This window comes from Magnolia sinica, chromosome 18, assembly GCF_029962835.1.
Source record: "Magnolia sinica isolate HGM2019 chromosome 18, MsV1, whole genome shotgun sequence".
NCBI classification, from domain to species: domain Eukaryota; kingdom Viridiplantae; phylum Streptophyta; class Magnoliopsida; order Magnoliales; family Magnoliaceae; genus Magnolia; species Magnolia sinica.
In genome coordinates this window covers 22,721,644-22,735,921 of record NC_080590.1, presented here as the reverse complement: position 1 = coordinate 22,735,921, position 14,278 = coordinate 22,721,644, and the positions used below count along the sequence as shown (strand labels likewise).

The 14,278-nt window shown below is 43.7% G+C and overlaps 2 protein-coding genes across 2 annotated transcripts; both read left to right on the top strand.

The window, feature by feature from the left end:
• The first annotated feature begins 453 nt into the window (after positions 1-453).
• Positions 454-6,689, top strand: LOC131232307 (glutamate synthase 1 [NADH], chloroplastic-like). The gene is made up of 4 exons (XM_058228544.1): positions 454-624; positions 727-827; positions 910-1,006; positions 6,591-6,689. The coding sequence occupies exons 1-4, from the start codon at positions 469-471 to the stop codon at positions 6,687-6,689; spliced, it is 453 nt and encodes a 150-aa protein (XP_058084527.1). The 5' UTR covers positions 454-468.
• A 5,102-nt stretch (positions 6,690-11,791) lies between these two features.
• On the top strand, positions 11,792-13,278 carry LOC131233422 (glutamate synthase 1 [NADH], chloroplastic-like). The gene is made up of 5 exons (XM_058230121.1): positions 11,792-11,896; positions 12,106-12,290; positions 12,374-12,716; positions 12,816-12,889; positions 12,972-13,278. Exons 3-5 carry the CDS (start codon positions 12,534-12,536, stop codon positions 13,150-13,152), a joined length of 438 nt encoding a protein of 145 aa, XP_058086104.1. The 5' UTR covers positions 11,792-11,896; positions 12,106-12,290; positions 12,374-12,533; the 3' UTR covers positions 13,153-13,278.
• Positions 13,279-14,278: the final 1,000 nt, after the last annotated feature.

Below are 14,278 nucleotides of genomic sequence, written 5' to 3'. Positions count from 1 at the left end.
ATAGTTTGCCAATTTGCTGGAGTCCCATACATGTGGGACCCATATTTTGGCTATCCCAGCTGTTGATCAGATAGGCGTGTTTTATATGGGGGATGCCTTAAAAATCTCCCAAGTTGGAAGATCAAAACTGTTCAATATTTTAGCCTGTTTTCTATTGAATGTGGGTCGTTGCTTTATTTCTGGGCTACTGATAGAAGCGTTTGGATCTTCAAATGTTGGAGATTCTTGTGGCATCCCCAGTCCATGGTTTGACCCATCAGATCAAAGGTCCAATCACCAAACCATGGCTCCACATGCATGGAATCTGCACATTAGAAAACTACACTGATCATAAGGTTTAGGACCATACGATTCCTCTAAAAGGGTCTGCTAGACCAGCTGTGTTTTGTTAATTACAGAACCCCAGTTAGATTCCGGCATGATACACTTTTAGTTATTGGGAGAACCCATGTACTCTCTTTTGGATCCATGAACAACTCCGAGAGATCTTTTTCTGTCTTAAAAGATACAAGAGCGAAACAATCAACCTGTCGATATTGGAAGTCTGCTCTTCAAACAGAACCTGTTGTTGAGCAAGTGTTCCTTACTCCCAGTCCAAGGTCAAATGCTGATTTTGAACAACAGGTAGTGATCCTCTCATACTTGAAGGATTTTCTAATGCATAGTTATGAATTTTGATAATAGCTATTCATACATAGTTCACACAGGATTTACTGTATTTTGCAGATGTACATATTAAGAAGGGTTTCAATGGTGGCTATCCGAGCTGCTTTAAACCTGCAGTATGGTGGACCAAGGGACTTCTACATCTGTTCTCTATCATCAAGGTGAGTTATGTCTTTTTCTTCCATTTTCTGAAGCTGTTATAGTTTTTGAGTTTACTAGAACTAGATAGCTCTGATTTTGCAGGACGATTGTTTACAAAGGTCAACTAAAGCCAGATCAGCTAAATGGCTACTATTATGCAGATCTTGGTCACGAAAGGTTTACAAGCTACATGGCCCTGGTAAATATACTCACCATTCTCCATAATTCTTCATCGAAAACTCCACATTTTAACAGCAGGAAAAAAAATTGGGAATTCATTGGTGAAGGGACATACATAAGGTTGAGCAATGAGTTTTAACTTTTAAGGCATAGGAATTTGACTGATTTTAAAGTTGTCCTACTGCCTTCAATAAGTTTGTGAAGAACCATGGTGTGTGCATTGAATAAACTTGACAAAGTGCTCCTATGACAGCAGTTAAGGATGTTATTCCAATTTAAATGTGGATGAGACATTTTATTAGGTCAATGTAGCTTTGGGTTTCAGTAATGCTTTTGTAAACCGAGACGAGCTGAAAGCTTTTGTGTCTTTGAGACAACCCAAAGGGGTTGAATATATAGAGATTACAGCATCTATACAAGGAAAGAAATAAAATCAGAATCATCTACCTATGGAAAACCAACTATATAAGGTATGCTAGCTATACAAGGTCTATACAAGGTATGTTTCAGCCTGTCTATCACAGCCTGTCTAACATCCCCCCTCAAACTAATGCGGGTCATCGACAAGTAATAGTTTGCCAACGAGAAATGAGTGACGTGCAGAAGTTAGGGACTTGGTGAAAATGTCTGCAATCTGATCATGGGATGCAACATGTGGTAGAGAAATGAGCCCAGATTGAAATTTCTCACGAATAAAGTGACAGTCAACTTCAATATGCTTCGTCCGTTCATGAAAAACCGGGTTAGAGGCAATCTGAATGACACTGAGATTATCAACATGGAGTGGTGTAGGATTCTGCACAGGAATGCCCAAGTCAGAAAGAAGTCCACGTAACCAAACAAGCTCACTACACGCAGCAGACATCGCTTGACACTCGGCTTCTGTGCTTGATTTGGAAACAGTGGCCTGCTTCTTACACTTCCAAGAGATGGGAAAAGTGCCGAGAAAAACACAGTAGCAAGTGGTAGATCTTCGTGTGAGAGCGCAACCAGCCCAATCAGCATCCGAATAAGCACGAAGGTCCAAAGTCGCCGTGGAGGAGAAGAACAGTGATCGATCTAGAGTTCCACGCAGGTACCGTATGATGCGTAACACCGCAGTCATATGAAAAGTCCGAGGAGCAGAAACAAACTGACTGACGACTTGGACAGCATAGGCAATATCAGGGCAAGTCATAGTTAAGTAAACCAGACTCCCAACCAAACGGCGGTATAAGTCGGGCTGTGCAAGTAGATCACCATCGTCGCGGCCATAATGAATGTTAAGTTCTAAGGGAGTCTGAACTATTTTCTGATCTGTCAATGATGCCAAAGCGAGAAGATCCTTGGCATATTTACGCTGGCTGACCAGGATCCCACGTTTAGAACGTGAAATTTCAAGCCCAAGAAAGTATGTGAGATGGCCGAGGTCTTTCATCTTGAAGGAGGATTGCAAAACTTCCTTTAAAGCCGAGATGCCAGCAGTATCACTACCAGTCAGTAGGAGGTCGTCAACATTGACCAGAACATTGACAATTCCGTGAGCAGTGATGCGCAAAAATAAGGATGGGTCATGACCACTTTGAGTAAAGCCAGCACCCGTAACAATATCGTGAAAGCGTTGGAACCATGCCCGAGGTGCCTGTTTGAGGCCGTACAGGGCTTTCTTTAGGCGACATACCTTATTGTCAGGGATTAAGGAGCCAGGAGGAGGTTTCAAATATACGATTTCTTGAAGATCTCCATAAAGAAAGGCATTTTTCACATCCATCTAAGCGAGTGGCCATGAGCGAACAGAAGATATAGCCAGAAGAGTACGAACAGTTTTCATCTTGGCCACGGGAGGGAAAGTCTCATCATAATCAATTCCGTATTCTTGTTTATATCCCTGAGCGACAAGTCGAGCCTTGTATCGATCCAATGATCCATCAGACTTGAGTTTGACCGAATAAATCCATTTGCTACCAATTAGCTGTTGGTCAGCAGGTCGAGTGACAATGTCCCACGTATGATTATCTGCCAATGCTGCAAGTTCTTCTGCCATAGCCTTCTTCCAACAATCATGAGTGGCTGCCTGAGAGTATGAAGTAGGAATAGAAACGGTATCCAGAGTAGCATTCATGGCAGACATAGAGCATATCAACCGATCAGGCGCTCGATGTTCACGAGCGGAACGACGGATCGAGGTAAGTTCGGGATCAGCAACGGGTACAGTAGGTTCGGGTTGAGTAATAGGTGGTGGATCTGTACGTAATCGGCGTGAGTAAACCTGCAACGGACTAGGGAGAGTACTTGAGGCAAACGGAATTTCTGGAAAGGCAGTTAAACCAAGAGAGTTGGGAGTGTGCGGAGGAGGAAGAGATGAATGAAAAGCAATGTGCTCAAGAAAAACAATATGTCGTGAAACCCGAACACGACGAGAAACCGGATTATAACACTGAAAACCCTTCTGAGTTTCCCCAAATCCCAAGTACATACATTTGACTGATTTTGGAGATAGTTTGTTACGTTCACGTGAAGCCAGGTGAACATAACAGATACAACCAAAAACACGAAATGTGGAATATGCAGGAGGTAAGCCGGTGAGAACAGAGTAAGGAGATTTACTGTTCAGAACTTTGGTTGGCATCCGGTTAATCAAGTAGACGGAATGTAACATTGCTTCAGCCCAGAAAGAACGAGGAACACTCATAGCTGTCATCAGGGTGTTGGCAGTTTCAACAATATGACGATTTTTTCTTTCAGCCACCCCGTTCTGTTGTGGAGTATCAGAACAGGTGGTTTGATGAATAATTCCATGCCCTTGAAGAAATGTACGAAAATCAGTTGAGAGATATTCCCCCCGAGTCAGAGTGGAGAGTTTGAACTGAAACCCGAAATTGAGTCTCCACCATAGAGTGAAATAACTTGAATTTTTCAAAAACCTGTGACTTCGATTGTAGAAAGTAAATCCAAGTGTAACGTGTGAAATCATCAATGAATATTACATAGTATCGTAACCCAGAGAGAGACATAATTGGTGAAGGACCCCAGACATCCATATGCACAAGTTCAAACATAGAAGATGATTTTGTAGTACTTAGGGAAAATGGAACACACTTACTTTTTGAAAGACAACAGGAAGAACAAGAATAATCCAAATCATTTTTATTAAGAGAAATATTCCCTAACATGCCAGATGAAATTAACTGAAGTAACCGATCGGAATGTGGATGACCCAGGCGAAAGTGCCATAGTTTCCACAATTTATTTGCTGAAGAAATATCTGATGAAGAAGGAGAAAAGAAACAACGAGCCAGAGTGACAAATGGATTAAAATCCAGCACGTACAGACGACCATGCCGCCTACCCCTCCCAAGTACCTTCCCCGTCGCCAGATCCTGCACAAAACAACAGTTGGGAAGAAATATGACTAAGCAGTTATTTGATGTGAGTTGACCAACTGAAATTAAATTGGAGGAGAGGTTAGGGACATGAAACACATCACGAAGGGTGAACTAGCGATGAGCAGAAGGAGAGAAAGTCAATGATCCAACAGACTGAATAGGTAGTCTAGTGCCATCCGCAGTAGAAATAGCCTGATTGCCGGTGTAGGGACGAATGTCACGAAGATGGGATACAGCACCGGTCATATGATTGGAAGCACCCGAATCGAAGAACCATGTAGAAGATGGGGATATACCTGACATACCGGCCGCAGAAAGGGCCTGAACGATTTGCTGAATTGCAGGAGTCAAAGGTGATGAAAGACCTTCAGCAAAAGATGCAGAATCACTAACAGACGGCTCAGAAGAAATAGTGGCAGTAGTAATAGAAAGAGCACGACCATGGCCACGACCATAACCACCATGTCTACGGCCGGAAGAAGATGCATAGGCACGTGTACGGCAGTCAAGAATACCATGACTAGTTCGTCGACAATAAGCGCACCATTCTTTGCATTGAGCAACAACATGACCCACCTTGTTGCAGCCGCGACATGTTAAAAGAGAGGAGCCACGCGTTGATGTAGTGGTGGACACAGCAAGCACCATATCAGAGGATCCTGGAGTCGAGGAAGGAAGTGATAGAACTTTCAGTCGTTGTTCCTCAACCAATAGATCATTAATAACCGAATTCAATGGAGTAGGGCTACGGTTCAAGAGAGCAGCTCGACAATGCTCGAATTCCGGACGCAGTTTCATAAGAAATTGGCGAACTTGCGCACTCTCGCGCATAGTTTGGAAAATCCTAAAGTCATTAGGAAATATTGGATCCATCAAGGCCATCTCAGTCCAAATTGTGACAATTTTAGAATAAAATGATTGAATACTGTCGTCACCCTGAGTAAGGTTAACGAGATCCTGTTCCAGACGATATGACCGGGCCGCATTACTTTGTTGATAAATTGTCTGAAGATGCTCCCACATTGCCTTAGCCATGCGATGAGGTGTGAGGCCAACAACAATGGACTGATCGACTGAATCGAGAATCCAGGTAATAATCCGTCCATTGTTCATTTCCCAATCAGCCAATTTATCGGCATCCGTGGAAGTAGGAATAGTAACAGATCCATCAATTAGTCCCCACAAACCACGACCCTTCAGGAAGTTCTGAAGATGGATGGCCCATAGTGAATAGTTGGTACCATCAAAACTACACCTTGGGGCCTCTGTACGTGATGAGTTCTTGTCCATTGATCGGAGTTAATATAAAGCACGTAAAGAGTTGCAGCAGAAGAAGAATAGGAACAGCAACAGGACAGCAACAGTTGCAGCAGAAGAAGAATAGGAATAGCAATAGTTGCAGCAGAAGAAGAATAGGAACAGCAACAGGACCTGTGGATCTGGAAAATGTAGATCCGGCGACGTAGCAGCAACAGTAACAGATCGGGCGACGCTGGGGGTGGTCGGATCTTCAACAGGGGTGGTCGGATCTTCAACAGGAGTGGTCAGACGCGCAGGGGGTGGTCGGACGCGCAACAGGGGGTGGTCGGACACGCAGCAGGGGGCGGTCGGACGCACAGGGGGTGGTCGGACGCGCAAGAGGTGGTCGGATCTTCAACAGGGGACGTTCGGACAAGCAAGGAGTGGCCGGATCTGCAACAGGGGACGTTCGGAAGAGCAGGGGATAGTCGGATCTACAACAGGGGCGCGGGATGAGCAGCAGATGGTGCTTGGACGAGCAGAGGGGTGATCGGACGACGTAACAGGGGTGGCCGGACGACGCAGGGGTGGTCGGATTTGACAGGTGGTGCCGGATTTGGATCAGTAATGCTCTGATACCATGTAAACCGAGACGAGCTGAAAGCTTTTGTGTCTTTGAGACAACCCAAAAGGGTTGAATATATAGAGATTACAGCATCTATACAAGGAAAGAAATAAAATTAGAATCATCTACCTATGGAAAACCAACTATATAAGGTATGCTAGCTATACAAGGTCTATACAAGGTATGTTTCAGCCTGTTTATCACAGCCTGTCTAACAGCTTTGTCTTGGGACACCAGACCTATATGAATTCTGTTTTTTTTTTAGTTCCCTGAACACAAACTTGTTTTTTATTTCTCAGACAATTTTTCATTTTTGTGAAGGGAAATATAATGGAACTTGGACCTGATGTCGTGCTTATCTGATTTCCTTACAGGTCCATTCTCGGTTTTCAACAAACACTTTTCCGAGATGGAATCATGCTCAACCCATGCAGATTTTGGGCCACAATGGGGAGATCAACACACCTCGATGATGTTAGACAGCTCACATACTACCTTGTATATCTTCTTACCTTGTATAGATGATTGTAATATCTTTCCTTTCCTGTTATAGATGAGTGTAATATCTATATATTCAACCCCATTGGGTTGTCTCAAATACATAGAAAAACCTTTTTGGATTCACTGTTTACATGGTATCAGAGCCATACTGATCCAAATCCGGCCACTCCCTGCTGCGTCCCTGCTGCGTCCGGCCTCCCTGCTGCGTCCGGCCACCCCCTGCTGCGTCCGGCGTCCCTGCTGCATCCGGTCACCCCCTGCTGCAAGATCCGGCCTCCCTGCTCCCTGCCCCCTGCTGCGTCAGGCCTCCCTGCTGCTCCAGCCTGCTCCAGATCCAGATCCGATCCACCCCCTGCTGCCCCTGCATGGTTTTCCGGCTCCAGCCTGCTCCAGCCTGCTCCAGATCCTGCGCCCCTGCTCCAGATCTAGCGCACCTGCTCCAGATCCAACGTCCCTGCTCGGTTTTCCTGTTCCAGATCAAGATCTGACGCCCCTGCTCCAGATTCGACACACCTGCTTGTTTTTCATACTCCAGATCCAGATCCAGAGTTGCCTTTCCAGATCCCGATCAAGGTTGCTGATTGCTTTTCCAGATCCAGATCCAGATCCAGATCCAGAGTTCCTTTGCCAGATCCAGAAACTGCAATTCCTTGGGTATCTCCTGCTGTACGGTACTTCTACGACCTTCTTCTGCTGCAACTTCTTGTATGCTTTACATTACTTCAGATCAATGGACAAGAACTCATCACGTACAGAGGCCCCACGTTGTAGTTTTGATGGTACCAACTACTCTCTGTGGGCCATCCATTTTCAGAACTTTCTCAAGGGTCGTGGTTTGTGGGGACTAATTGATGGATCCGTTCCTCTCCCCACTTCCACAGATGCCGACAAATTAGCTGATTGGGAAATGAACAATGGAAGGATTATTACCTGGATTTTTGATTCCGTCGATCGGTCCATTGCTGTTGGTCTTACACCTCATCGCACTGCTAAGGCAATGTGGGAACATCTCCAGACGATTTATCAACAGAGTAATGCGGCCCGGTTATACCGCCTGGAACAGGATCTCGTTAACCTTACTCAGGGTAACGACAGTATTCAATTATTTTACTCCAAAATTGTCACAATTTGGACAGAGATGGCTATGATGGATCCACCATTTCCTCATGACTTAAAAATATTCCAATCTATGCGCGAGAGTACGCAAGTTCGTCAATTCCTTATGAAGCTACGTCCGGAATTTGAGCATTGTCGGGCTGCTCTCTTGAACCGTAGCCCTACTCCTTCATTGAATTCGGTTATTAATGATTTATTGGCTGAGGAACAACGACTGAAAGTTCTCTCTCTTCCTTTATTAACTCCGGGATCATGATATGATGATTGTTGTGTCCACCACTACACTAATACGTGGTTTCACTCCTTTGACTTATTGCGGCTACAACAAAGTGGGTCATATTGTCGCTCAATGCAAAGAATGGTGCGCTTATAGTCGACGAACTGGTCATGGTATTCAGGACTGCCGTACACGTGCCTATGCATCTTCTTCCAGCCGTGGACATGGTGGTCGTAGTCGTGGCCGTGGTCGTGCTCTTTCTGCTACTACTGCCACTATTTCTTCCGAGCCGTCTGTTAGTGATTCTGCATCTTATGTTGAAGGTCTTTCATCACCTTTGACTCCTGCAATGCTCCAGCAAATTGTTCAAGCCCTCTCTGCAGCCGGTATGTCAGGTATATCCCCATCTTTAACATGGTACTTTGATTCGGGTGCTTCCAATCATATGACTGGTGCTGTATCCCATCTTCATGACATTCGTCCCTACACCGGCAATCAGGCTATTTCTACTGCGGATGGCACTAGACTACCTATTCAGTCCGTTAGATCATTGACTTTCTCTCCTTCTGCTCATCGTCAGTTCACCCTTCGTGATGTGTTTCATGTCCCTAACCTCTCCTCCAATTTAATTTCGTTGGTCAACTCACATCCAATAATCGCTTAGTCATTTTTCTTCCCAATTGTTGTTTTGTGCAGGATCGGCAACGGGGAAGGTGCTTGGGAGGGGTAGGCGGCATGGTCGTCTGTACGTGCCGGATGATCCATCTGTCACCCCGGCTCGTTGTTTCTTTTCTCCATCTTCATCGATATTTATTCGGCAAATAAATTGTGGAAATTGTGGCACTTTCACCTGGGTCATCCACATTCCGATCGTTTGATTCAGCTTATTTCTTCTGGCATGTTAGGGAATATTTCTCTTAATAACAATGATTTGGATTATTCTTGTTCTTCATGTTGTCTTTCAAAAAGTAAGTGTGTTCCATTCTCCCTAAGTACTATAAAATCATCTTCTATATTTGAACCTGTGCATACGGATGTCTGGCGTCCTTCACCAATTATGTCTCTCTCTGGGTTACGATACTATGTTATATTCATTGATGATTTCACACGTTACACTTGGATTTACTTTCTGCATTCGAAGTCACAGGTTTTTGAAAAATTCAAGTCCTTTCACTCTATGGTAAAGACTCAATTTCGGGTTCCAGTTCAAACTCTCCGTTCTGACTCAGGGGGGGAATATCTCTCAACAGATTTTCGTACATTTCTTCAAGGTCATGGGATTATTCATCAGACCACCTATTCTGATACTCCACAACAGAACGGGGTGGCTGAACGAAAAAATCGTCATATTGTTGAAACTGCCAACACCCTGATGACAGCTATGAGTGTTCCTCGTTCTTTCTGGGCGGAAGCAATGTTACATTCTATCTACTTGATTAACCGGATGCCAACCAAGGTTCTGAACAGTAAATCTCCCTACTTTGCTCTCACCGGCTTACCTCCTGCATATTCCACATTTCGTGTTTTTGGTTGTATCTGTTATGTTCACCTGGCTTCACGTGAACGTCACAAACTATCTCCAAAATCAATCAAATGTATGTACTTGGGATTTGGGGAAACTCAGAAGGGTTTTCGGTGTTATGATCCGGTTTCTCGTCGTGTTCGGGTTTCACGAAATGTTGTCTTTCTTGAACACATTGCTTTTCATTCATCTCCTCCTCCTCCGCACACTCCAAACCCTCCTGGTTTAACCGCCTTTCCAGAAATTCCGGTTGCCTCAAGAACTCTCCCTCGTCCGTGCAGTTTACTCACGTCGACCACGTATAGATCCACCACCTATTACTCAACCCGACCCTATTGCAGATCCCGAACCTACCTCAATACGACGTTCCGCTCGTGAACATAGAGCGCCCGATCGCTTGATATGCTCTATGTCCGCCATGAATGCTACTCTACTGTTTCTATTCCAACTTCATACTCTCAGCCACTCTTGATTGTTGGAAGAAGGCTATGGCAGAACTTGCGGCATTGGATGATAATCATACATGGGACATTGTCACTCGACCTGAGCTGATTGGTAGCAGATGGATTTATTCTGTCAAGCTCAAGTCCGATGGATCATTGGATCGATATAAGGCTCGGCTTGTCGCTCAAGGATACAAACAGAATACGGAATTGATTATGATGAGACTTTTGCTCCCGTGGCCAGATGAAACTGTTCGTACTCTTCTGGCTATATCTTCTGTTCGCTCATGGCCACTCGCTCGGATGGATGTAAAAATGCATTTCTTCATGGAGACCTCCAAGAAACCGTATATTTGAAACCTCCTCCTCGGCTCTTTAATCCCTGACGATAAGGTATGTCGCCTAAAGAAAGCCCCGTACGGCTCAAACAAGCACCTCGGGCATGGTTCCAATGCTTTCACGATGTTGTTACAGATGGCTTTACTCAAAGTGGTTATGACCCATCCTTATTTTTGCGAACCACTGCTCACGGAATTGTCATTGTTCTGGTCTATGTTGACGACCTCCTCCTGACTGGTAGCGATGCTACTGGTATTTCGGCTTTAAAGGAAGTTCTGCAATCATCCTTCAAGATGAAAGACCTCCGCCATCTCACATACTTTCTTGGACTTGAATTTTCACGTTCCAACCGTGGGATCCTGGTCAGCCAGCATAAATATACTAAGGATCTTCTCGCCTTGGCATCATTGACGGATCAGAAGACAGTTCAGACTCTCTTAGAACTTAACGTTCAATATGGCCGTGACGATGGTGATCTCCTTGCACAGCCCAACTTATACCACCGTTTGGTTGGGAGTCTGGTTCACTTAACTATGACTCGTCCTGATATTGCCTACGCTATCCAAGTCGTCAGTCAGTTTGTTTCTGCTCCTCGGACTCTTCATATGACTGCGGTGTTACGTATCCTACGGTACTTACGTGGAACTCTAGATCGATCACTGTTCTTCTCCTCCACGGCGACTCTGGACCTTAGTGCTTATTCGGATGCCGATTGGGTGGATGCGCTCTCACACGAAGATCTACCATTAACCGTGTTTTTCTTGGCACTTCTCTCATCTCTTGGAAGTGTAAGAAGCGCCACGTTTCCAAATCAAGTACGCGGAGTATCGGGCGATGTCAGCTGCGTGTAGTGAGCTCGTCTGGTTACGTGGACTTCTTTCAGACTTGGGCATTCGTCTACAGAATCCTACTCCACTCCATGTCGATAATCTCAGTGCAATTCAGATTGCCTCTAACCCGGTTTTTCATGAACGGACGAAGCATATAGAAGTTGACTGTCATTTTATCCGCGAGAAATTTCAGTCTGGGCTCATTTCTCTTCCACATGTGGTATCCCATGATCAGATTGCTGACATTCTCACCAAGTCCCTCACATCTGCACGTCACTCTTTTCTTGTTGGCAAACTATTACTTGTCGATGACCAGCATTAGTTTGAGGGGGGATGTTAGACAGCTCACATACTACCTTGTATATCTTCTTACCTTGTATAGATGATTGTAACATCTTTCCTTTCCTGTTATAGATGAGTGTAATATCTATATATTCAACCCCATTGGGTTGTCTCAAATACATAGAAAAACCTTTTTGGATTCACTGTTTACAGATGAAATGTAAATTGGTACGTTATTATGTAATATATTACTTGAATGTATTTACTCTTACCTTAGTTTGCTTGACAGAACTGGGATTTCAATTCTTTTGCCTCACTTCATTCAGGATGAAGGCACGTGAGGGTCTTCTAAAATGCAAGGAACTGGGCTTCTTAAAGAATGAGATGAAGAAGCTTCTACCCATCGTGGATGCCAGCTCTTCTGATTCAGGTGACCTTATGCTTACCAAGCATTTTGTATAGATGTGTGTTGGTGGGCATAGGCCAAGATATGTCTCTCTGCTGCTATGTGCATGCACAAATACATGTGCATGCTTGTGATTGTGTCTATGTGCACACGGATTTAAATATGAATGCACTCATGTTTAATTGCATATTTCAAGCTTGGAGTTTTATGAACTAGATCTGTGATTGTTTTAGGAGCATTTGACGGCGTCTTGGAGCTTCTAGTTTGTGCTGGCAGAAGTCTGCCCGAAGCTATTATGATGATGATACCTGAGGTGTGGCAAAATGATAAAAACATGGATCCTGATAGAAAGGCCTTGTACGAATATTTTTCAGCTCTTATGGAGCCATGGGATGGACCTGCACTTATATCATTTAGAGTTTGTGCTGGAACTGCTTCATGCTTTAATGATTCTGCATGTGACATGAGTATTTTGAACTTATATTTATTGTATAAATGCAGTTACTGATGACCGCTATCTTGGAGCGACATTGGACTGGAATGGATTGCGCCCCGGTCACTTTTACATCACACATAGTGGACGCGTGATCATGGCTAGTGAGGTTGGTGTTGTAGACATCTGCCAGAAGATGTGGCCACGAAAGGAAGACTTAACCCCGGAATGATGCTACTGGTAGATTTTGAGAATCGTATTGTTGTTGATGATGAGGCCTTGAAGCAGCAGTACTCTCTAGCCAGGCCATATGGCGAGTGGCTCAGCAGACAGAAAATAGAACTTGAGGATATCATAAATTCTGTTCCTGAAGCTGATAGAGTCCCACCTACCATATCTGGAACAGTGCCTGTGAGTTCAATATCTTGTCTCAAGTAGTTTTTCTATTTGTATTATGATTTTAAGAAGTTCTGAGCATGGTCATAACTGCCATTTTTATTTACACTTTAGGTATATCGACATGATGATACTAACATGGAAAACATGGGAATTCATGGATTGTTGGCTCCATTGAAGGCTTTTGGGTAAGTAGTTTTAGACCTTTTCTGTGCTGTTTTCTTGCTCATCTATGAAAAATGAAATAAATCATCGAGTTTCCTTATTCAGATACACTGTAGAAGCCCTGGAGATGTTGTTGCTGCTCATGGAAAAAGATGGTACTGAGACTCTTGGCTCAATGGGAAATGATGCCCCTTTGGCTGTGATGTCCAACAGAGAGAAACTTACATTTGAGTATTTCAAGCAGATTTTTGCTCAGGTTACAAACCCACCGATTGATCCAATCTGAGAGAAAATAGTCACGTCCATGGAGTGCATGATCGGTCCAGAACGGGACCTTACTGAATCAACTGAAGAGCAGTGCCATCGCCTCTCGTTGAAAGGGCCTCTACTGTCCATTGATGACGACAGTAGAACAACTGTAAGTTCAGAAAAACAATAAGCAAGACAGTAGAAGTTTAGTTCAGGCTACTTTTGGTTGCTCCAAATATCATGAAAATTCATGATCAATCATCTAATTCAATGCAAATATCTTGAAATTTCATGATACTTGGAACCGCCAAACACACCCTTAATTACTGAAGAATGATCAGAATCTTTCTCTGGTCACTCCATTTCAGTAAAACAAGTAACCAGAGCTTGTTAAGAAGCAATCTGCAGTGAAACACCATTTGTTGGGTAGTGCATCTAAAGGTTCTTTAGTCTCACAACACAATCTTTCAGACACAGGTGGAGCTTGAGACAGTTTGGTTCATGGAACAATGGGCCCACAAATTGAAAGGCTGCTTCGGTTTGAGGAATCTGATGTGGAGGACATGATTTGGTTTGAAAATGTCTTTCTAGTAACTTGCCAACAATATTTCCATTAATACCTTGCACTCACACCTAACCCCTTTCACGTGGATGCTAGTTATTGGACTGTTGTTGTTGTATCAGTACCAGTTTTTACTTTTAGCATTATCTTTAGATTTCTGATTTTGAATTCCTGTTAGGGTTTTAAGTTTTTTTTTTTTGTTCATGAAACTAGCCAGTCTCATACTATTCTCACTCATTTTTTATTTTTATTTTTTGTCTTTGTTGTTCGCAGTTATGGGGTTATATCTGTACCAGAGGTGCCGGATTGACAGCCTCTAACTAGCAATGATAGTACCTGGTGGCTGCAATTGATGGGGTCTTTGAGAAAATGACCGTGCAAGATATTTGTGATCTAATATGGGATGTACACATTCAAGACTGTGAAAAATCAGAATCTGTTTCTACCAACACAAAATTGTTGGCTGCGTGGAGGGCTTTGTGGCTGTGTGGAAGGCTATGTAGCAGTTCATGTGGATTTGTAGTTTGTTTTGAAAACTTTAAATTGACCATTAATTGTTTCGTTGGTATCATGCTGATTGTTGTCTTGATGAAAGTAAAAT

Excerpts from the sequence above, each read along its gene's own strand:
- LOC131233422 (XM_058230121.1), top strand. The coding sequence starts at position 12,534 with ATGATGCTACTGGTAGATTTTGAGAATCGTATTGTTGTTGATGATGAG. Across the intron at positions 12,717-12,815 it reads CCATATCTGGAACAGTGCCT|GTATATCGACATGATGATAC; the intron begins GTGAGTTCAATA and ends TTTACACTTTAG. Across the intron at positions 12,890-12,971 it reads GCTCCATTGAAGGCTTTTGG|ATACACTGTAGAAGCCCTGG; the intron begins GTAAGTAGTTTT and ends TTCCTTATTCAG.
- LOC131232307 (XM_058228544.1), top strand. The coding sequence starts at position 469 with ATGAACAACTCCGAGAGATCTTTTTCTGTCTTAAAAGATACAAGAGCG. Across the intron at positions 625-726 it reads ATGCTGATTTTGAACAACAG|ATGTACATATTAAGAAGGGT; the intron begins GTAGTGATCCTC and ends TGTATTTTGCAG. Across the intron at positions 1,007-6,590 it reads TTACAAGCTACATGGCCCTG|GTCCATTCTCGGTTTTCAAC; the intron begins GTAAATATACTC and ends ATTTCCTTACAG.